The sequence below is a fragment of the Onychomys torridus genome, chromosome 7 (genome assembly GCF_903995425.1).
Source record: "Onychomys torridus chromosome 7, mOncTor1.1, whole genome shotgun sequence".
In the NCBI taxonomy this organism is placed as follows: Eukaryota; Metazoa; Chordata; class Mammalia; order Rodentia; family Cricetidae; genus Onychomys; species Onychomys torridus.
Window position 1 is genome coordinate 9547430 of NC_050449.1, and position 24296 is coordinate 9571725.

A 24296-nucleotide genomic window follows, 5' to 3' on the forward strand; every position below is an offset into this window, starting at 1 on the left:
GAGCTTCCGAGTGACGTGAGGTTCTCTTCAACCAATCATAGAAGGGGATGCGAGGCCGAGGAGGAAGCGGAATCCGCAGCCTAGCGCCCGCTTCGTCTCCCTCCGCCGCGTTCCGGGCCTAAGCGGGAGCGGCGGGGCGGGCGGCTGCGGGTGTCCCGGGACGGCGGCAGAGGCGGAGGGAGACCCGGGGGGCCCGGCGGTCGCCAGGCGGGGGCCGCAGCGGCAGAGGAGCTCGCGGGCGGGGCAGCCGAGTTCCCGGAGGCCCCGCCTGAGCGCGCGCGGAGGAGCCCGAAAGCAGGATGGCGGCGTCGGCCCTGTATGCCTGCACCAAGTGCACGCAGCGCTACCCCTTCGAGGAGCTGTCGCAAGGCCAACAGCTCTGCAAGGTCGGTGGGTGTCGGGCGCTCGGCGCGCCGCTCCCCGCCGGGGCCCGGGCATCAGGTGGGAGAGACCCGGGGCGACCGCGTCCCGCCTGCTCGTAGGCTGGGTTGGGCTCCGCCGCGCTTGGCGGTCTCAGGTGGGGCTGAGCCGGGCGGCCACCAGTCCACAGCTTCGCAGAGACCTGGTGCAGACTCCCACCCCAGCCTTGTCAGCGGCTGCCCTCTGCTTCCCCTGGGAGGCAGGGCGCGGTGTTTGCACTTTCTTGCTAGGAACCCGAACCCGAAGCTGCAGAGCTGATGGCATCCTGCTTCCTGTCCCGGAAAGCGAAGCGACTGGTTTGGGAACAGGGTGCTCTGATTTGGAGCTCCTCCCCATCCCATAAAAGCTGGGACGCTGTCTGTGAGCAACTGTAAAAATAACACATATAACCGCCCCTGGAAGTCAGTCCTGACAGCTTCCTTAGTATGTCTGTTCCATATCCCCCCACATCCAATAAGGACAGAAATATCTGTGGCCTCCCGGTGGAACTATGCTGTGACTGGCTGCTGATGGGATAAGTCTCCTAGTTGTGTACGTTGCCAGCCAGGTTTTATTGACGTTTCAGACACTTGACTAGGTTGAGTAATTTCTGCCAGAAAAGTGAGATTGAGTCTGTGCGATAAATACTGACTAATGTATTGTCTTATTCCAGGAATGTCGGATTGCACATCCTATTGTAAAATGTACTTACTGCAGATCAGAATTTCAGCAGGAGAGGTTTGTATACTGAGCACTTTTTCATTGTTACAAATTCATGTAAGGAATGTCTGCGGGTTGTAATATTTGTGTTAAAGTGTTTTAAAAAATGCTTTTGCTTCTGAAATTTAAAATCAACATTTTTATACATAGTATGAGAGAACACATTAACTAAAAAATCCTGGTGTTTATTTTAGAACTAGACTTCAATTTGAACATGAGAAAATAGGGGATAAATTGATGGGTGGAAAATGTACACTTTTGTCAACAATCAAATACGAACAATTATTTTTAAACTATTTTTTAATGGAAAAATGCTAATGAACCTGAGGAAAGAGCTATCGTGTTACCAGCTGCCTTTCAAGACTGAAGTCACTGTATTTTCAGTGTGACTAGCACAGATGTTTTTAACAAAATATCCTCTTTTAGAGAACATACAAGTAAGTAGCTCAAGAGAACAAATACTTTAAATCCTGTATGTGTGGACATCGCAGTGGAAAACAGCTGACTGAGAAGTGAGGTGGGCTCTGATGCATGAGAATGTGCATTTATATATGTAAGGGAAAGCTTAGAACCAGAGGGAAGACATTAGGGCTGTTGCTGTTTTCTTTACAAAAATTATACAATTATAGTTGGTTGTTCTAATAGGAACAATGCTTAGAAGTGGAGACAGGAGAATTACCACTTAGAGACCAACCTGGACACATACCCTGAGACCTTGAGACACTTGTCTCTAATAAGTTAATAATATGGAAAAATTGTCTTTAAGAGAAATAAGTTTACAAACAACTATCCTAAAATTAATATTCATGTTTTTAAGAAGATAGTTGTTGTGAATTACAGTAAGTAATGTATAGATCTTTTGACTTATCGGTTTACTATAGATCAGCATGTGTTACTTACCCTAGAAGGTAACATGAGTGTAATCATCTGGATATGATTTCCTTTTCAGCAAAACTAACACAATTTGTAAGAAGTGTGCTCAAAATGTCAAGCAATTTGGAACAGTAAGTATGTTTTTCATTTCATGTCATTATTTTTGGCTAGTTATGGTTCATCATGACTTTCTCATAAAACATTCCAGTGTCTGTACTTAAGTATCTCAACATATCAAAATAGTTCATGGAAGGAAATCTCTATAGAATTGATGGGAAAATGAAAACATTTAAAAACAACTGCATGCTTTACTTGTTATGTAGTATATTTCAGTGTGCAGTTTGTGAAGCTATTTCTTTAAGATACAATTATAACAAAGTCCTTAATGTGGTGGACCTATTTGTTTACAATGTTAATGTAAATAAACTTTCCCCTGATTTCTGGAACTTTTGATATAGCAGTACAGTTCAAGTGTTCAAAACTAAGGATAGTATTCTGCTACAAATTGGTCCAAATGTATATTGTAGTTGTTAACATAACAATACTATTTATGATAGGTCAAAGTGCTGCTGACCTTAAGCCTCCATACTGTCCTGAAATCCAAGAAATTAAACATGTTTATTGTTACTTAAACGGAATATGCTTATGCTATTTTTTTCTATTGAAAAGATACTTTAGTATACATTTACTGTGACAGATACCTGAACATGATAAAATTCTTTTTAATGAAATAAACGATATAACAGTTAAGTCAACTAGCATATCACTAAAAGTTCATTTGCTCAAATTAGAGGTTCATGAGACTTTTCTATGAGTAATTGTTTAACCTCATAGCATATTTTGTATTGTGTAAATGCGTGTATTTCTCATGATGGTCAGATTTCTGAGCATGCACAGCTGAGCTTCGTGACTGTTGTAATAAATGTTAATTGAATGAATGGACCCATGTTTGACTTTAAACATGTACTTGGCAGAAACAATGTTTTTAACTTAACATTTTTCTATTTTACCACCACTGGATGTGTCTTATGCAACAAAGTTTTAAATATCTCAGTTAAACAGTTAAACTAGATGTGTTTATTTTGCAGCCCAAGCCTTGTCAATACTGTAACATAATTGCAGCATTTATTGGTACCAAGTGTCAGCGTTGCACAAATTCAGAAAAAAAATATGGACCACCTCAGACCTGTGAACAGTGCAAACAACAATGTGCTTTTGATCGGAAGGAGGAAGGAAGAAGAAAAGTATGTTTTATTTGTGTTTTGACATCTTCTAAAAATAAAATACCAAACAACTTGGCAGTTACTATAAGTATACCTCTAAGACATTTATTCTGACACCCAAGAGCAGAGGTGGAAGAATAGCATATATTTCTCTTTGCACCGTGTGTGGAGTCATGTCGGTCATTTAGGATGACTGCACTTTAAGTCAGTCATGCTGAATATGCTCCCAGCTCCTTAAGGCTAAAGCTGGAGAGTCATTCAAACCACGGAATTGAAGAGCAGTCTGGATAATACAGTAAAACTGTCTCAAAATTTCTTTAATTCCTCTGTGATAGCTATTCTGCACTGTTATCACAGTTCAGTTTTGCAGGAAATCCTTCCACTTTTACCCTTTTGCTGGTTACTTTAAATTGTTGGTGTGAAGAAATACCCACTGACATATTAGCACATAAAATTCGAAGTTAGTGTTCTGCCTTCAGTTTAGGCTTATGTTTGCAACCACCTTTCATTTCTCTCTGCCTACAGTGACTTAATTATTAGGTGTACACGTACCATTCCTCTGCTGATCAGCATTCACACAGGCCTCCTGTTGTCTGTCAGTTTCAGTTGCTTTGGAGGATGACTGTCTCTTTGAGGAGCTTATACCCAGATAGCCCCACATCACTATATGGACTGTAGTTGTAAGACATGTCCCTCCACCATTTCCTATATGAAATGAGAGAAGGCAGAAACTATATCTTAACTTTTTCAAGAAGTCACTTTCTCTGGACTCTCATGATTGAGTCTCATTATTTGCAGTTGTTATGGTCTGTAAAGTTGCCAGAAACACCAGTGGCAGGTGAATTGGGACTTGTAAGGGAAATGCAGGATTAAGTTCCTGTCTATAACCATAACATGCTTGTCAGTTTACCAGTACATTAGTGAGTTTTGTGTCTATTTAAGATATATGTAAATTTAATTAAACTCATGGCCAGGAGCAGTAATAATAGCTGAACAAAACTTAACTACATGTTTTTCCATAAGGTTCAACACAACCTTTGGAACAATTTTTAAAACTAAATGACCTGTGGAAAGACCAGTTGTTTACAGTGTGAGAGGGAAAGCATAGACGAGTATCACCACATTGTTCTGCTATAGTTGGGGCTATGATGTCTGTTGGCATGAGTTTTCCACTGCCCTGTACCTGTGAATTTTAGACTTAGAGATCAATAAGCAAATATACAGATAAATAAACTCTGAATATAATGAGAATTGATTGTTATTTAGGCTCCTATTTTTGTGTCACAGTATTTACTATTGTGGGAAGTACTCTATCATTTTGGTAATTACACTGAGACTAAAACATTTAGGCTAGATTTCTTAAAAATAATCAGCAATTTATACTCCTTTAAAAAAATATTTTTGCCTTATTTATGTCTATAAGTGTTTTGCCTGCATGTATGAATATACACCATGCACCTGCCTGATGCCTATAAAATGCCCTGGACCTGGAGTTAAGAGGTGGTTGTGAGCCACCATGTTCATGCTGGAAACTGAACCTGGGTCCTCTGTGAGAGCAAAAAGTGCTCTTACCCAGGCTGTTCCTCTAGCCCCTGCTGTGCTTACTTTCTAGAAGTAAATAAAGGTAGTGTCTCTCAAAATTAAAGGACTTTAACAATGCTGGAGGTCTATAAATCAGTTCTCCTAGCCAATTTTATAATCCTCTTGCAATATTATCTCAAGTGTTAGATGTCTTAATTTTAAAAATCCTGCATATTGCATTCATATTCTGCAATTTCATAAAGCTCACAAAATGTTGAACAGGTGATGTGAAGTATAATTGCAAGTTGAGTTTGCTTGCTGGACTCACATGAGCTAGTTTACAAATGCGCTTAAAGCAGATATTTTCTTTAAAGGTCGATGGGAAGTTACTGTGCTGGCTCTGTACCTTATCATACAAAAGAGTTTTACAGAAGACAAAAGAACAGAGGAAGAGTTTGGGGTCTTCACATTCCAATTCTTCATCTTCATCTCTCACTGAGAAAGACCAGCACCATTCAAAACACCACCACCACCACCATCACCACCACCACCGCCACAGCAGTGGCCACCACAAGTAAGCACTTGGAAATCCTTTGTTAAGCTTTCCTGGCATTGCTGATGATCCTTGCATGGCCATTTACTTCCATGTAGTGATAAGATGCGAGGCCAGTTTCTGTTGCGCTTGGTAAGCTGCTTTAGTATCTGGCTATACTGTGAAAAAATTTCCACACTATATTCAGTGTTTATGAAAATCGTAAAGAATTCATCTATAAAGTCATCATATGTGAAATCAAGGTATTTCAGCATTAATTGGCATTTCAATTATGCCAGTTAACAAAAGCTTCCATTGTGAAGATAATTTTAGGGCTTTATGTTTATAAGTTTTATTTATTTTTCAATCTTACAGGTGTGTGCATACCACCACAAACTTAGAGGACAGTGTTGTAGAATCAGTTCTCTCCTCCACCTTTGTGGCTTCCAGAATGGCAGGTCCTTGTTCCTGCTAAGCTAGCTTGCTATCCCAGTATGTGAAGTTCATTTCGCTTGCATTTCCTTTATCTTAGTAAAAGCAGCAAGGGAGAAATACACCTTTATCTCTTTCAGAAGAACAGATTGTTTTCTTTTGTAGTAGGGATTGAACCTGGGTCCTTCTCTTTTTTTTTTTTTTTTTTTTTTTTGGTTTTTGGTTTTTCGAGACAGGGTTTCTCTGTGTAGCTTTGCTCCCTTCCTGGATCTTGCTCTGTAGACCAGGCTGGCCTCTGCCTCCCGAGTGCTGGGATTAAAGGCATGCACCACCACCGCTCAGCCTAACCTGGATCCTTCTATGTGCAAAACATGCCCAGCCCCTATAGAAGCCTTGTTAATCTTGGCAGTCCCAAAGTGTAAGAGATAGTATTGTTAACTATGGGTACTTTGTTTTTGATTTTTGTTGGTTATTGGGGTTTTCTTTAAACATAGGTGTAGTTGTAATGCTGTTCAAATAAAACATCTTAATTCTTAGAGTGATTTCAGATGGAGAGAAATTATATAGTAGTAATAACTGTGTTTACTATTAAGAGAGTGTGTTTAGATGTAATTTTAGGTTTTTGTTTTTTTTTTTAAGAAAAAAACAACATTAAAACAAATTTAACATGCAAGTGCAAATTGCGGATAAGGACATGATATACACACATTTTTCAGAAGAACTTGGTGTTTTTTCTCTAAATTTTACCTATGTGTCTTTAGAATTTCAGAAAACTACTGAAAATAAGATTTTACATGTAGGAAACATATGGCTGCCACATTTTGCAGCACAAAAGTTTGAGCTTAGCTGCCAGCAAGCACCTCTTAGATTGTGAGGATTCATTGAGGCCTTGACGTTTACTGTTACCATGCTGTAGTGTTACCATTCCTAGAGTAACAATGGTAAACTGCAATGTAGTGACATAATTCAGTCCTTTCTATCTGAGGAACACAAGCCTGGATTCTGCCTCTTGCTTTAAGAAGAATGACAACCATGTACCATATGTCCTACTCGTCAGACTCCAGAACATATTCTTTCCTGGCTGTCTTTCCAGGATTAATTTTCCTAGCATGAAGGGAAAGAAGAAAATATAGAATTAGGTGTCAGCCATCTAATCTTTTAAAAGGATAACTTTCTAATGGAAAAGGGAAAAACACAGTGCTGACTTTCAATTTTTTTCTCTTTTGGAGGGGTGGATACATTAACTCCTTGTTATTCATGGGAGATCCATTTTATGTCCTTTGGATATCAAAGTCCAAAGTGCTCCAATGTCCTCCATGATGTATGTGGTCTAGTGTTTGCCTGACCTGTGCCTTCCTATGCACTGTAAACGATCTGTAAATTTGTTAACAATACCTAACAGTGGGTATGTTCATAATTCATTGTCGATTATGTTATTTATGCAGAAAAGACAAAAAGTTCTGTATTGTTCAGTACAAACAACCACTGTAGGCTCACCTACATTTTCTCTGCAGTTGATTGAATCCTCAGATATAGAATCTGGCAATACATAGGGCTGATGGTACAATGAAGATCATATTGTAGATAGGCAGGCCAGTTTGTTCGGTTCTTTCTTAAGTTGAGTAGATCAGAATGAGGCACAGGATGATATGATAGATGGTGTTTGACGGTGAAGGTTCATTATAGCGGGGCGTAGCACTAAAGTCAGTTTGGATCCAGAAATGATGCCCTCAGATCACTAAGATGGAGATTCCAGGAGTTTCTGATAAGTAATGTTCTGTTGCTGCTTAGTGAGCAATTATGTGACTTGGGAATGCTGACATGAAGTGAGATTTGTTTTAAACATACTTATACATACAGAGGAACTCCACCTTAGGACTGCAGCTGCAGGTGAAGAATGGTCCAACTTAATAGGGTCACAGCTCCTGTTTCCCCACTTCTTCATTTACATCTCAGTCTGAGTAATAGGGTTTTAAACGTTGTTTGTTTGTTTGTTTTATTCTTCTGGATACATTTTAATTCTTTATTTTACTTTGCTGAAAAACATGACTGAGCTGGACAGTGGTGGCGCATGCCTTTAGTCCCAACCCTCAGGAGTCAGAGGCAGGTAGATCTCTCTGAGTTCGAGGCCAGCCTGATCTACAGAGTGAGTTCCAGGACAGTTAGGACTACACAGAGAAACCCTGCCTCGAAAAAACAAAAAAGACTGAAATGGTTTTATACACATAGAAATGTATATATTATACATGTTAATAATGTATTAGGTGGTCTTACTCATATAAACACTTGTAGCCATAAACAGAATTGCACCTGTGTCACAGATGTGCAGTTGAGACATGGGGATTTTAAACAACTTTAATAAATTATATTACTTTTATGTAATAAATGACTACTATATAAAGGTCACACAGCCTAGATGGTGTGCATTTCTTAAGTTGTTTAAATACATGGTTACTTATTCATAGACAATGTAGGTTATTAATATTATGGCAAAATAGAAAGGAAGTCATAGTATTATAAGTAAAATCAGTTGTTTTAATGAAATTTTCCAGTTGTTGAGTGTGACTTTTGTGTATAGTACTGACCAAGGAGAGATTACAGACTTTAGAGAGGCTTCTTAGGGAAACTAGGAAGAAATGAAAGAAGTAAGCTCCTTCCTGGTCCAGCTTGAGTTATGTGAAGGAGTTTATCTGCATTTAGGCTAACCAGATAGATGTAGATTTCTATATGAAATAAATAGGGCAGTTGACATCCTGCTGTGCTCTTGTGCTCATGCACCCCAAACCTGAGTATAATTTTAAATTGAGTTATTGGAAGTCCTAAAATGAAAATGCAGTCTACCATTGTACATGTCTTAAACAAAGTTAAACTGGCCACTAATCATTAGGGTTTGTCCTATTAAAATGTGATTTATTCCATATATCAGATTATCTAGCTTCTGTGAACAAAAGATTATAACACAGTTTGATTCTGTGGGGAAAGGAGTAGCTGTGTTAAATAAACGTTATCATGTTACTCATGTGTTTTTCAGAATCAGCAGTCTAAGTCCTGAGCAGGAGCAAGGACTGTGGAAACAGAGGTAAGTGTGCTGGTGTGTGGTGTTTGTTTCAAGTGCACTTGTGTAAATCAGCCTCTGTAACGTTTTGTGAAACCTAGTAATGTTCAGTGGTATTTCAGAAGAGGAGGAGCTTATAACTTAATGCCTGTTTTATTCTAATCATTTTTGTTAATGTTTGCTTTCAGCCATAAATCCTCTGCAGCAATTCAGAATGAAACTCCAAAGAAAAAGCCCAAATTGGAATCTAAGCCATCTAATGGAGATAGGTAAAAATGAATGTCTTTAGTGCCTTGGATGTTGAACTTAATTGAATAGTTCTGGTTAATTATGAATTATTACTACATATTTTATCTGAGAATAGAAACATGGGTCTCACACACCAGCTTCTTTAAGTCACATGGAAGAGTTAAAACATACATAACCAGTTAAGAAAATTTTAATTTTGGCAATAAGAAAGTGGCACTGAACTCTGTTGTTATAACTGGGTAATAAATTTGGGTTTTAGGAAAGAACAAATCTGATTAGAGAACATTATTATAATTGTTCTTCAAGGAAAAGAAACACAAATCTGATTGTGGTAGTTTTAAATTGACCTGCTTAGAAATGTTTTGATTTAAAATGAGTGTGACTTTGTTTTTAGTTCATTAGCCAAAGTTTGCTGATGTTACTGTACAAATTGGCTGCCTATTGCTTTACACTAGAAGTATTGACCCCCTAAAAGCTAATACTGAATTATATTTCTGCAGGTGTATGTAATGTGTGCCATTAGTAAGGTAATTTGCCAGTTGCATCCATTTCTGTCAGGTACATATTTTTTTGCATTAGCCTTAAGGATGTTTGTGGAATTGTCTAATTTATGCAATTTGAACATCTGCAGGTTTTCCTTCTACTTTATGTAACTCTGTTTTCCTTTTTTCTCTTTAGTAGCTCTATAAACCAGTCAGCAGATAGTGGGGGAACAGACAATTTTGTCCTCATAAGTCAACTGAAAGAAGAAGTGATGTCACTTAAGCGTCTCTTACAGCAAAGGGACCAGACCATTCTAGAGAAAGATAAAAAGGTGAGAATGTAGCTCAGTATAAAGTCTGGGAAGATTGTGTCTTGGCTCTTAGTTAACCCTTGCAAATTCTCTTTAACTAACTGGTATAGTTTGTAATGCATGACTCTTATAAGATAAACTACAGATGCCTAAATTGGGTCTGAAACATCTAATGAAGGTAAGTAAAACTGGTGTATAGTAGTAATTTTTGAGCATTAGTTTTCAGTTACCATGTAAATTTAAAATAGGTTTAATATCTTAATTTTAAAATGAGGTATATGGACTACATACAATAAATGGGATGTATAAATTATAATCGTTTCAAAAGTAATTGAAAACAGTTACTTTATATATATATGTGTGTGTGTGTGTGTGTGTATAGATCACGTCTCTGTCAATCTGTATCAATTAGCTGATGAGAAGTAATAATATTCTAATGTCCTGTGGTAGTGTGGGTGTACTTACTGGCTTTATAGTATTTAGCCACATTCGGGATGAAATCCCAATCCTGGCCATTTCTGTGTGGCCTTAAGTAGAACACGTTCATTAGTTGAAGCCTTGGTTTCTCATTTCATAAATATGCACTTCGAGCTTCTTGATGGAATGGTGGTGCTGACTGGTATGTGCAGTATTTCCTGCTGCTCATGGCAGTGTGCTGATGCTGCTTTGTATCACACTGGAAGAGAACTTACTGCATGCTTAGTTCCCAGACAAACATCCACTTGAAAACCTTAAAAAAAATTAATGACTCCTAAAAAATTAGTGGTATTTTTAATAGACAAAAGAAATGAACACAAAGAAGACCTAGAATCTTTGAAAGGTGCTTGCCATCAGCAAAAAGAGGTTGATTTAAACAATTCCAGTAGGGTGAAAACAGGACTTGAGCTAGTACCCAGCAGCTTCAGTGTTGCAGGTCCCACACTTGGATTGTTGATGGCCTGCATTTTACTGCTCTGTTTGTTCTTTTTTTTTTTGGAGAGTATCACTGTGTTCCTCTGGCTGTCCTGGACTCAGGAGCCACCTGCCTTTTTGTCCCAAGTGCTGAGACTACAGACATGCCCCGTCTTTTTATTTTAGTATGTACCACAGTTTGAGTAAATTCAATGTGTGAAAATTGGCATTGGTGTGTAAGGTAAAATTGTAAAGTTGTAGCTGTCTATTTTAGGGTTCTTCATGAGAGGCAGAAGTTTCAAATTAACTAGCTTTTATGGAAATGTGTACACAAAGCCTTAACGATTGCACAAAGCCAACTATGTCTTCCTTAACATTGAATAAAATGCCAGAGTTAATGCAAAATACTAGTAATTCCAAACTAGGCATTAACAAATTATAGATCAGTGTTTCTCATCCTTCTAATGCTGCAATCCTCTAGTACAGTTCCTATTGTGTGGTGACCCTCAACCATAAAATTATTTTTGTTGCTAGTTCACAACTGTAGTTTTGCTATTGTTATGAATGGTAATGTAAATATCCATGTTTTCCAGTGGTTTTAGATAACCCTTGTGAAAGGGTTGTTCAACCCACCAATGAGTTGCAACCCATAGGTTGAGAACCTCCATTGTAGACTCTTGGGTCCTTTATCATCCCTAGCATCACTGTTGTGTTTAGGTGCATTGTTGACATCTCATGCTTTAGTGTTTGCTTTAAAAACCAAAAACCTAGCAAGTTTATAATTATGGTTGTAAGGAAAATAATTGTGTATCTAAAATTAACTACACACTTGCCATTTGTCTTTATAATTCTAAAAGGATCAAGTTAGTTTGCTGTTTCTATTTGAGCTATTGAGTGACTTTCAAAGCCAGGCACTGTACTAGATCAGAAAGTCATAGGCAGATAAATAGATACTGTCTTTACCTTCCAGCAGTTCACAGGCTGGAAGCCGATCACAGTTCAATGACTAGAATAATTATCAAACCTGAAGCTGTTTCTGTATCGTTCTGTTAGGTTGTAAGTGTAAAATCATAAGATACTATACTTTCATTTGTGTTCATATTTATGAAGGCATTGCCTTGTGGTCTCTACACCATTGACTTTTCTTTTAATAATTGTCTAATTTGGTTCAGACTTTACAGTAATTGCTTTTCCACATGCCACATTGATTGTATTTCTGTGCTGATAGGTCAGTGTATAATGGCTTTGTGTATACAATACTGGGTACAAATACAAATACTGTTGCCCTTGGTTGATAACTGTTGTGTAAAATTGCACATTAAAAGCCTTTTTCCTTTCATCATTGAAAGATGATTTTAACTGGAAACCTGTTTACTTAATGTGAAGTTTATTTGGTTGAAACACTTTCCAGGATAGAAATTGTTAAACTTTGCTTTGGCATGCTAGTTGTGAAAGTATGACCATTTCATCCAAAAGCAACTTCTCAAAGATGATCTTCCTTCCTATTAAAATCCTGACAGTAGCAGGAGAACCACTCTTTGTCTCACAGAAGACATAGCTGCTACTGACTTCTTTCGCCTGCATACCAAGTGTGCACCTGTTGTGAGGAATATTTAAATGGTGTCTTTGAGGTAGATAATGTGTTTACATCTTTTTGCCATCTTTTTGGTTTTTTTCATTTCAGTTAACTGAACTGAAGGCAGACTTTCAGTACCAAGAGTCAAATTTGAGAACTAAGATGAACAGTATGGAAAAAGCTCACAAAGAAACTGTGGAACAACTTCAGGTAAATGGTGTTATATATGTGAGGTCTTGTGTTGGGCTGGAGATTTAAATCTGTATTGTAGTGTTTCTTGACTTAAGTAAGTTGGTATTACTACCCCTATTTTGTGCATTTCCAATTTAATTCTGACTTTATAAAGTTTTGCAAAGGTGACGTCACTGTTAATCTTGAAAGCATGAAAACACTAAGTGGGATTCCCAGAAAGCAATGAAGACTATTCACTTGACTATTCAGCTAAGGTCAGAATGTCATTATGGTGCTAAGGTGAAGATATGGTCTATACTCATTTTTCTCATTGCCTTTCGGATACCTGGAAAGGAGGTAGATGAAAGAAAATTCTCAAAGTCAGTTCTCAAAGACCATGATTGAAAGGCCTTTATGCTGTGTGCAAATGCCGCAAATCAGGACGGCCCTTAACTGTGGACTGTCTGAAAGTGTAGTAAGTTCACTGTTGTATTGATATAGATAGATAGAACATCTACATCATGTTCTTTAGACACACAGAACAACTAAACAAGGAAGCTGAGAGTCACCACCATCACAGAGGGAAAATAACAAGCATCAACAGAGAAAAGGTTATTCCCTTATTAAAACTATTTTTATCTGTTTTATAAATTTGGGCATGAAACTACACTATATTGATTTCATGTTCTGCAGTTTATAAATTGTGACGTTTATAGAGCGAATCTTTGAGTAACAGGCTTAGGGTTGTTTTAGTAGTTTATTTTTGCTATTCTAGGGATCAAACCCTAGTTCTCAAACATACTAGGCAAGTGCTCTCCCCCTAAGCTTAGCCCCTAGGTTAAGCAGCTTTGAATCTTAAGCATACAGATGATGTCATATTCAGACTTCAGACTTGAAGAGAGAGTGTAGCTTTGAAAGGGATGTGTGAATATTGCTTTATTTGTCTGTTGTTTTCTGCTGGATTGTTCCCCCTAACACCTATGGATATTTTTTGTTCCTATTGTGGTATGCCTCCTAATTGAATAGGATTTACATATTTACTGGAATTCAGATATATATTCCCTGCTCTTTAACCTGTTCTTACTGGTGACAGGAATTTGGAAAGGATCCTCTGTAGAACCAGGGCATAGTGAACATTCGGGAAATTTGTTCCTGGGTGGTGATTTGTGGAAATGTGTTTGCCTTCCCTCATCAGAGATTGCCTGTAGGGAGTTGGGCCTCTTGCTCATTAGTTAATTGTTTTTACCCACCAGCCATTATTTTGTTTTATTATATTCTTAGTAAGTTATGTTGAATCTTTATCTGGGATATAATCAACTTTCTGTAACAGAAGTACTGAAGTAAATACTTCTAAGTTATACAATAATCAAAGTAATGGTAAGTACTTCCTAGGTTTGAGTTAACCTGGTACTTACTTCCCACTGCTCCAAAGAACAGTTCCCTTTGTTACAGTCAGTTGCAAGAAAACCATTTTTGCCTTAGCATGGTTGGTGTCTTCAGCTTACTTCCTGTTAGCTGAATTTTCTATGGTACCACTATGGCAGACATGCGGAAGAGAGCTGTGGTCAGTCTGTTTTGTAGATGCTGTTCGTATTTGCTCCTTACAAGAGCTGAGTGAGGAGCTGCCCCCATCTTACAGGTGAAACCGGTTATGTAATTGGTGAGATGTAGATACATTATGTGCCTCAGATTTACCTGTACATTTTCCCCGTCATGCCTCGGCTCACAATTTAGATTATTTGGGTATATCAGTTGCTTCCCTGTACACAGAGTTTCTGCTAGAGGCACTCTTTACAGCTAAGTGTAGTCCCCACCTACTCACTTTAGTAGCAGTTACTGAGGTGAGTATACCTAGTTAATATCTGTTTCATTTGCTTGTTTTGTTTTTGAGGTAATGTTTCACTGTATAGCCCAGTTTGGAGTCAGACTCAATCCTCCTTCAGCCTCCAAGTACTTGGATTTGTCCCTTTACTTCTGCTCATTTTCTTAATCTTTTATGATACACAGAAGTTGATGATTAACAAAATGTATCTTGCTCTAGTAGCTCTTTCAATATTTTAAACTATCAAACCTAGGAATACAGACTGAAATTCCTCCCCAAATAGTGTAAAATCCTCCTAAGTACCAATAATGCCAAGTGAAAATGTTGTTCTTAAGTAAGACAAACTTAAAAGGGGATGGGAAATACCTGTGAATGCTGCTGTGTACAGGCCTCTGCACTGTGGCTGTGTGATTAGTTCTTTCAACTCCTTGAGTCTCTTGTTAGGGTAAGATGTCCACCAGTTAAGTCTGGGTAAGTAGATAGTCAAGGTCTGTGTAGTTATTCATGGAACATTCTTCCTTCATTTAGGCTGACATTTTTAAATGTTTTTGACTTAAATATTAAAATAATTTAATTGACTTCTATAGGGTATAAAGTCAGTATTAGAATAAAATTTTAGTGTGTATATATTTAAATACTGCATTGCAGTTTATATTGCAGATACTTAAAATAAGACTGATAAAATTTATTTAACAACCAATGCACTATTTTTCTTAAAGCCTTTGTCTTGTATAATTTATCAACAAGTTACTGATGTCATTGGGGGACTAAATCTATACATACATATTGAAAATTAGCTGCAAAAGTATTAAAGAGAAAAACTACTTTCAACACCTACTTTTTTTAATCCCTGCATTTTGTTCTAAGAATGAAAATGTAAATTCAGTCTCTCTTGATTGAAAGTGGAGTTTTAATTATTTGGTAAGCCACTGTAGATGCTGGTTATTTACTGCTTCTGTGGACCTGGCCTTTTCCTTCTTTGCTCTGCATTCTGAAACTTGTTTCTTGAGTTTCCTGTTCTTAGCAGGTGCATCTGTTTAGTTAAATAATACATAGCTACACTGTTACTATTTACATCCAGCAGTGACTAGGATTTGTCAAAGAGTAACAGTTTAAGCTTATGAGCAGTGGGATATCCCCTTGTGTGTCTCAGGATTTACTTTAAGATTGTGTGGTTTTTTAGTAGTGCCCAAGCTTCACACTGTTTCAATTGGCTCAGAAACTTCAGAACTGCCTTGATTATCATCTGTTTACAGGAGGGACTTTCATTAAGTTCCCAGAGACTACATAGAGTAGTATAAACCAAAGAATAAGACAAGACTCAAAGAAGGTCCTACCTTGAGATCCTGCAATGAGCAGCACCAGCATTACCAAACAGCACCCCTGAAGACAGTGTTCTTGTCTGATGAGCATTGTATAGTCAGGGGAAGAAAATTCTTATCATTGGCAAGTGAAATTTTGAGACTTTGACCACACACCCCCCCCAAAAAAAAGTTTTTATAAAATTATACCAGTACTGTTAGGAATTTGCTTAGATGATACTAAAGTCATCATCACATGAAAGGACCATTAGGGGCTGGTAAGAAATGGTAAAGAATAGCATCTTACTGCCAAGTCTTACAACCAGAGTTTGATTTCTGGGACCCACATGGTGGGAAGAGGGAATGAACCCCACAGTCTGTCCTTTGATTTTTTTTTTTTTTTTTTGTGCATATTGTAGCCTACACACACACACACACACACACACACACACACACACACACACACACACACACAAATAAATAATTAAAATTTGTTTTTTAAGAGGGCCTTTGGCAAAGTGATAGCGATTTTTACAAATAGTCTTGTACTTTTTCTGCATAACAGTAAACAGTAATTGGAAAGACCTCATTTGGCTCACTGGAAAATTCTCCAAAGTAAACACTTGATTTATTCTCTGATGCTGTGTCAGTTGTGGAGTAGTAACATGTATTTAAATAGCTTGCACACTTTAAAGAGCCAGCCAGTTTTTCTTTACATTTAAATCTTCTAGGGAGAGAGCCACTTACCATTTCTTGTGTAACTATTTTTTGACAAATTATATTGCCATTTGCCAAGAGCTGGTAAATCAATTTAGAATTTTCTTTCTACCTATCTGAACTTAAAAAGAATAAATATACAACTTTTGGATCTCTTTAGTGTTTCGTTGATAAAAAGAAATATATATGTATATGCAAATGAAGTAGGTTTTTTTTCAGCATAACTTAATAGTTCAAATGTTTTAAACCTTGAATTTTTGTTTCTCACAGGCCAAAAACAGAGAACTACTCAAACAGGTTGCAGCCTTGTCAAAGGGTAAAAAGTTTGACAAGAGTGGAAGCGTGCTAACATCTCCTTGAAAAGGTTACTTGTTTAGCATTTCTGCTTGACAGTGTATATTTGAGGGGTCCTGGGAAGCCCTTAAATTCTGTGCAGTGGAAAAATATTTTTACATGCCAAGTAAATTGGTGTGTTTCTTACTCACTTTTGTAATTGACACACAGCATTTTTTAAGTTGTAAACATGCAGATAAAACTTCAGCTGGTTTGGAGTGACTTCTTAATTCTTTGATACCTAGAACTTTTTTCTAGCAATAGTATTAAAGGTTGTGGCATGCACGTGTGTGCACTGTATAAAATGCAACATGCAATAATGGAGCAGTTGGGAGGACAGCAGCAGGGCTTTTGTGTTTTGCTTTTGTTTGACACTATGCTGATTTCAGATAAATAGTTTTCAATTTAGAAATGCCAAACTTTTAAACAAGGAAAATGGTGAACACTGGTTTTTGGGGAATTGTATTTTTACTTCACATCAACATAAATTTAGAGAATCATGGTGCTTTTATTAAAAGAGCTTCAGAGTATATGTAAATATGTTTTTAAAAGTTACATCACTAACATTAGTTTAGTAATCTGACATTTCATTACTGTTATAGGATTGATGTTTACTGTACAGCATCCAAGGTAAAATGTGTGGTTTTGTTTTATAAAAACTGTAGATTTTTACTTACAAGTGCCTTTTTGCCACCTAATGTTTTTATTTATAGGAATGCTGATCTTTTGTACATATGGTTTGTTTAAAAATCATGTTAATAAGTGTTTGTATATAAGTGCATATGTACAGAACCCAATTTCAAAAAGAAATCAATTGTTAGTAACATGCAAGATTGCATATTAAGAATTAACTGATAATGCATATAGACTTAAGTGATTTTGTAGTTTGTTTCTGTATCATAAGGGAAGCTGTTGGTCATTGAGTTCATTTAATTATGTTGAAGTACTTTCCTAAAGATTTAATTTTAACTCCATTTTGATAGAGTGATTTTATTTTTATGTTGTGTGGCTTCATGTTTATATTTTGTGAGTTACATGTTTTGCTTTATTTTTATAAAAAATTTCTTTAAAATTTATAATGTTTCTATAATGGTCCATATATCTGCTTTTTTTTATAATGTGTTGCTAAGTTAATATTTATATACACCATACTTACTTTGTAAATTTAATACAAATCTGGAAAATTAAATAACTTTTTATAATCTAATCAGTGCTTATGTCTGAATAATTGAAATCTGTAAGATTCAGACATTATTTATAAGTAATTTGTCTCAAAGTATAAAGTTGTCTATAAAAGGGTACAATAGTATGGAATAGAGTCTGTGAAATTGCAAATTAGTTTCTGAACTCTAGTGGTTTTCAGCCAGTAACTGAAATTGATCTACTTAATGTTAGTTCTGGTTTCAAGGTGAATTTTTAAACTAAAGACATTGCTAGAAACAACATATGGATTCTTTTAGAAATGTGCAGTTAAACTTCTTTGAATCAGTTCTGAAGGTTTTGTTTTTAGATGAATGTTTTAGATAAATGTTTATAGTGGTCTTCATATCAAAGATTAGTGTTCTCAAGCATACCTAATTATAACAATTCTTTTTAAATTATTCAAGTTTTAGTAAACTTCCCACAGTTGTTTACTACAAGTGAAAGCAAATCTACCAACTTGCAAACATGTAATTTTCAAGTAACAGTAATATTGAATTAGTTGGATTTGGAAAAAGTAAGACAGTCTATTGTTATGAAGCCCTTACAAATAATGTTCATTTACTGTTCTCAATCATAATAGATAATGCCTTAATGTGGATGCTAATGTTTGGAGGATTCCCTGCATCCATAAAGTAGTTGTTACTTTGCTTTAAATTGTGTAATTACTTATATTAGTTTCCTGGCCATTTTTCAATCCACAGTAGTCACAATTCTAAATGAACTACAGTAGTTCTTTTATATTGTTGGAGACAATAGAAACAGAATCTCCTCTCCCCCGCTTTAGCTAACATGGAAATTGAGAATCAATTTAAAACAGTGAAGCTTTATAAAGTGCAAGGCTGAAACCTTTTTTTTTTTTTTTTTTTTTTCTGAGCTGAGGATCAAACCCTGGGCCTTGTGCTTGCTAGGCAAGCGCCTACCACTGAGCTAAATCCCCAACCCTAGACAAACCCTTTATTCCATGACCTTATTTTATAACCTAATTTTTTTTTTGCAATTGTATAAATTAGTAATTGAGTCCCAATTGCAGATACATAGTGTGTTGACCTAATGAGTTGATACCCTTTAAATGTGGACCTGTCCAGAGATACTATGGTGTGCTGTATTGTGCTTTTAGCCTGTTTGCTGCAGTTAGCATATCCCAGTGAGGGTCATTTGGGCTCCAGTTTATCATGTATTAATAGCCTGTGAATATTACAGTCATCTTTAGAGTGTATTGGTCTAAATATGCATTTTACAATGAAGCTGTTAATGCTGGTCACATGTATAAATTAACAAAATACTGTACCTGTACACATCTGACTGTTGACATTTTGTACTTTTTTCTAAACTCAATATTTCACAATAAAAATAAACCAAAAGCTTTGTGTTAATTCTACTATAACAAATTGCTCTAATTTGTGTGGAAACACACACACACACACACACACACACACACACACACAGTCCTGGGGACCACAAATCCAAAATTGGCCTCTGTCTGAAATCAAGGTGTTGGCAGGGTGGTCCTGGCCATGGTGGGAGGGGCTTGCCATTCCCTTTCCTCTCCCAACTCAGAGAGTTCCATTCTGTTGACTGGTTGGTTGTTTTCCACCTTCAGAGCCCAGAGTAACCTCTTGAAATCTCTGTTACTTAGTCCCACTCTTCCTTCCTTCTTACAAGGTGTATTGTGCCCTCCTGTGTCAGCATAATCTCCCAGTGTCACACGCTTAAATACATCTGCAACGCCCCAGTTGTCCAGTAGGGTGCCGTATTTCCAGATGGAGGAATCTCATGGAAAATTTTAGGCGAGGCATTATTGACCATACTCCAAGGTTCATGGTTTTCCCTGTTCCCAGTGAAGTCCTAACACAGTAGATATGAGGGAAATGACTAGGATTGAATATTAGCATATCCTATCTGCTTCATTCTGTCTTAGTGAGATGAATAAGCCAATCTGAATGTAGCAGTTTAACAACAGTATAGAAGATAAAAGCAATTAATGTAAATTCAATAGCATTGAATGAATTTATAAATGTAATTAGACTACAGAGAAACACAAAACCAGAGCAGTAAGTAATTGGTCACCATTGGCAAGTGATTAGGCAATAATTCATTATTTTGAACATTGGTATTATTTTCAACCACTAAGCAAATAGAATAGAGGCAGTTTTTCTTGGGAGGAAAATACACTTAATGCCAAAACTTAGAATGGAATAATGATCTCTGTTTTTGCAACTTGCAGTAGAGAAAGCACCAGAAGCAGCTAAAACTTCAGAAAAGACACATTGTTAGACTGAGTGTTTCTGATGGAGAAGCCCAATAGAGTTGCCTAGTTGGTAAACTTAGCTTCTTTCAGATTAGCAGGAAATAGACCCAAAGTCAGATTGAAAGGCACACCAAGAGGATGTCGTTGGCACTGTTATTTTCTTTATGAGCTGCAAGGGAGATGAATGCAACAGAGATGGGACCTGAAGCATTCAATTTGGAATGTTCTTTTAAAAATGTATACAGTAGGGGAATTTGCATACTGGTTATTTTATAATGTGATTGAAGAATCACTATTTTCCGATGTGATAATGGTATTATAATTACAGGTCTTTGTGACACGTACTAAATACATTAAATGCTTGGTTTTTGATTCATCTCATAGAGATGGATTGGAATATAAACAAAGCAGGATTGGTTGAGCTGCTGCTTTTAAGTGAATGATGTATAAATTACTGTCCCATTTTTGTAAACAAACAAACAAAAAACCCATCATTGTGCACACCTGTAATCCCAACATTTGAGAGACTGAGGCAGGAGCATCACAAGATTGAGGCCAGCCTAGCCTCTGTGATGAGACTGTCTCAAAAGACAAAATGGCACCAACCATCCCTACCAAATATGTATTCACTGAAGGGGAGAAAATTGTGAGCGTTATTAAGTCCAAGTAAGAAAGGAAAAAGAATGTCCCCGGCACTTCTGGTTGTCCCTGGAGACATCCATGGTTTAGTTCTCATTTTCTTGCAGCACTGTCTGAGTAATGGCTGCTGTCAAGCTGCAGTATAATTTAAGATTCCTGTTTCTCCCTCCTAACAAAAGGGATCAGTGCTACAAAACAGCGTAGGGCTGAAACTGGAGCTCTGGTAGAGCACAGCCAATCATTTTCATGTGCCCTTTGTCAGTCATCACTTGGAGTTACAAGTGCAAAGATCGATCAGCAAGCATTCGAGTTTGTAGGGAGCACAGAGTCTGCAGAGGGAAGAACTAAGACGTTCTATAAAGTGCAAAAGTTCAGGGCCCCAGCTTGCCACAGCTACCTGTGACTCCTGCCTTGTTCCTGTTCCTAGTCCTCCCCACCCCCCCCATCCCTTGTATTCAAGGGTTGGAGGCGTTCAGGCCTTCCTCCTGTATCTCCTTTAGAATTTTTAAAACAATATTCATTTCCTAGTTTATTAAATGTTTCCTGTAAGTGTTGCATAAGTGTATAATAGCAGACCAGATCCACCTTCATTTCCACATTGTATCAGTACAACTTGGCAATTCTATTTAAATGTCTAAGCTTCTTAAATATATCTTACTATTTTAACCTTTTTTATTTATGCTGTGTGTGTGCACTTACGCATGCACAAGTGCACATACACACATTCATGGATGGATACTTATGCTGCAGTGTGCATGTAGAGGTGAGAGCACTATTTGCAGGAGTCAGTTCTCTCCTACTGTGTGAGTCCTGGAATTCGAACTCAGGCCATCAGGTTTAGTGACAAGCACCTTTACCTGCTGAGCCATCTTGCCAGTCCAACCCTCTAAAATTTAATATGTCCAAAATTATGTCCTAGTACTTAGCTATGCCCCCGGCCCCCAGTCCAAATGGCAGCCAGACCAGCCCCTCTTGGTATTCTCAACTCAGTTGGTGGAAACTTAATTCAGTTTGTTGGGACTCAAATCTTCAGTACTGTACTGGACTCCTCTTTCTCACATTCTGCCCATTCTTTCAAAATTTCTGCCAGCCCCCCCCCCCCCCCACTTTCCACTGGTATATCACTTGGCTGTAGTCCATTCTCAGAGTGAGCTATTAAATGAGGTCACCTTATCTCTGGCCTCCAGTGATTCCTTTTTTGAAGTGATGATCAGGGCAGGTGGGGTTGGGTAGAGGCTGCTCCTGGGATCAAGTGAATAAAGGTTGGTCTACCTTCTGCAGTGCAGCAAACAAGCCTGCACAACCGAGAGCTGTTAGTGAAGGTGGGTGCAAACCTGCACAACCGAGAGCTGTTAGTGAAGGTGGTAGCAAGCTCAAATTGAGATCATCTGACCTAGTGCACCTTAGATTGGTGGATCATTAACATTGATTCTCACGGTTTCACAGGCTGAGTTCACGATGAAGGCACTGACTGATTTCCACTAGTAGAGAGGGCTCATTCTCAGATGGTGGCTTCTCATTACGTCCTCAGTGGACAGTCGAGACAACTGGCTTATCCTCATGTCTAAGGCATGATCTAATTGCATCCTGTCACTTCCTACTGCCATCATGTGGTGATCGAGCAGAGGAATTTTGGAGAGACAACAAATACAAACTCCTCTAACTGGAAGCCCGAAAATGGATTTACATCTCAGCTTTCCAATAGCCGAAAGACCTTGACTTTAAAACAACATATACAAAACTGCAGGTCACAGTCTCATGAGTAACTATCCCTCCATCTTAAATTTCTATGCATACTAAGGGGAAATGAAGAATCTTGGTAAGATTTTAACCTCTTTGTTAAAATTCCTACCAATGTCCACAAGAGGGAGGGCTCTGCTACAAAAACCATACTACCTCTGTAGTAGGTACCTAGCCAGTCCAGCCCTAGGAACCTCTGTGGCTAGAGCAAGTTTCTGTACTTAGTTTATATTCTTGGTTGTGAGCCTAGCCTTTAAGGGCTGAGCCATCACCAGCCCTCTAGATACTTATAGTTGAATGTTTTATTATATGTGAGAATACATTTTCAGAAGCAATTAGTTTTCGATAATTCCATCATACCTTCCCCCTTTGATCCAGTCAACTAAACAGCTTAATAAAAGTGAATTTTACAATACAATTTTCTCTTTGGATAGACTGCTTTTAAATTCCAAATTAGTATTCTTTAAGTTGCTTTGAGAACATCATACTGAGTATCTTTGAACATTTATTTCCCTTTCACTAGTCCCAATAATGCTTAGATTACAATATGTATTTGTTCTCTTTTCCCCATTGGGTAGACTGAGACATTCCTGTTCTTATTGCACTTGAGGGCAGCACATTAGATTAGGAGATAGCAGTCCTGAATTAGGAGCTGACATCTCCAACACCGAGTGTGTCCTCGGAAGATGTGACATGGATAGTGCATCACTGCTTTTCTGGAGATGCAGCATAGTACCATACAACACACAACTTGTACAGCCATGAAAGTTCCCCCATGCCTTCAGTTCCCACTGAGGCAAAAGTGGTATGCTTTGAGTTAAGCCCTTGCATGCTTAAGATCAACAGCTTCTCAACCTGTGGGTCTCAACTGGCTCCTTTAGGGGTCGGATATCAGATACTTATGTTTTGATTCATGACAGTAGCAAAATTACAGTTATGAAGTAGCAAGGAAATAACTTCATGGTTGGGTGGTGTTACCACAACATGAGGAACTGTTCTAAAGGGTCACAGCATTAGGGGAGTTGAGAACCATTGTTTTATAGATGGTCCTTAAAAAGTAGTTGCTTGATTTGTGCATTTCGGCTGATAGGCTTTTCTATGTCTGATGAGGCTTCCCTATGCATTGCTAATAGGGCTGGGATACAAGAATCCTACAGACTGGGCTGTAGAGCTTCTGGTTGTAAACTGTTCTTGTATTTGTCATTTTCAATGCAGCTCAGAAAATTGTGTCTCCTTTGCCATGTGAAAACCTGACAAATTTTGGGTAGGATAAAGTGTGTCAATTTTCTTTGTCAGATGAAATTCTTAACAATTTTTGAGCGAATGTCCGGTGTTAATGGACGTACTGGACCAAATGTTTTAATGTGTAAGTACCATGAATAATATGCCTGGCATGTTTCAGCTTATTCAGTGTATAATTGGAAAGATTTCGGAAAAATAATGAGTGAAACCCAGAATAAGGGGTGGAGCAGATCTGAAGATGGAGCCATGGCAGTTTGCTATCTAGTATCTTGGTGTCTCAGTCATGACTTTCAGCCTTATGTTGGTACATGTATGCACATATTGCATTCATATTCCTAATTCTAGTGTTAGTTTGTGTATCTCTTCACATGCTTCCAAAGGTTTCTAAGTCCAGCACCTAGCATCCTATAAGGTGGATGACTGTCTACAGCCATCTATGGTGGTGGAGAGGCCACGGCCCTTCTCCAGCTACCATCTACCCACTCTTTTACATTTATGCTCTTTCTGGCTCAGACAAGGGCAGTAAGAGTTGAGTTTTATTTTTGTTTTTGAGACAGTTCAGGTTGGCCTTGAACTCATTGTATAGGGCAAAGAATGACATTAAACTCCCAATCAA

At 37.8% G+C, this 24296-nt stretch overlaps 1 protein-coding gene across 2 annotated transcripts; it reads left to right on the plus strand.

Annotated features, from left to right (window-relative positions):
* The first annotated feature begins 54 nt into the window (after nt 1-54).
* Fam76b (family with sequence similarity 76 member B) lies at nt 55-17611 on the plus strand. 2 transcript variants are annotated; one of them, XM_036194211.1, is made up of 10 exons: nt 55-386; nt 1073-1137; nt 2069-2123; nt 3081-3236; nt 5111-5310; nt 8732-8779; nt 8944-9024; nt 9683-9818; nt 12373-12474; nt 16546-17611. In XM_036194211.1, exons 1-10 carry the CDS (start codon nt 300-302, stop codon nt 16633-16635), a joined length of 1020 nt encoding a protein of 339 aa, XP_036050104.1. In that variant the 5' UTR covers nt 55-299; the 3' UTR covers nt 16636-17611. The 2 variants fall into 2 exon arrangements, with proteins under 2 accessions (XP_036050104.1, XP_036050105.1); XM_036194212.1 differs by having other exon boundaries at nt 9686-9818.
* Nucleotides 17612-24296: the final 6685 nt, after the last annotated feature.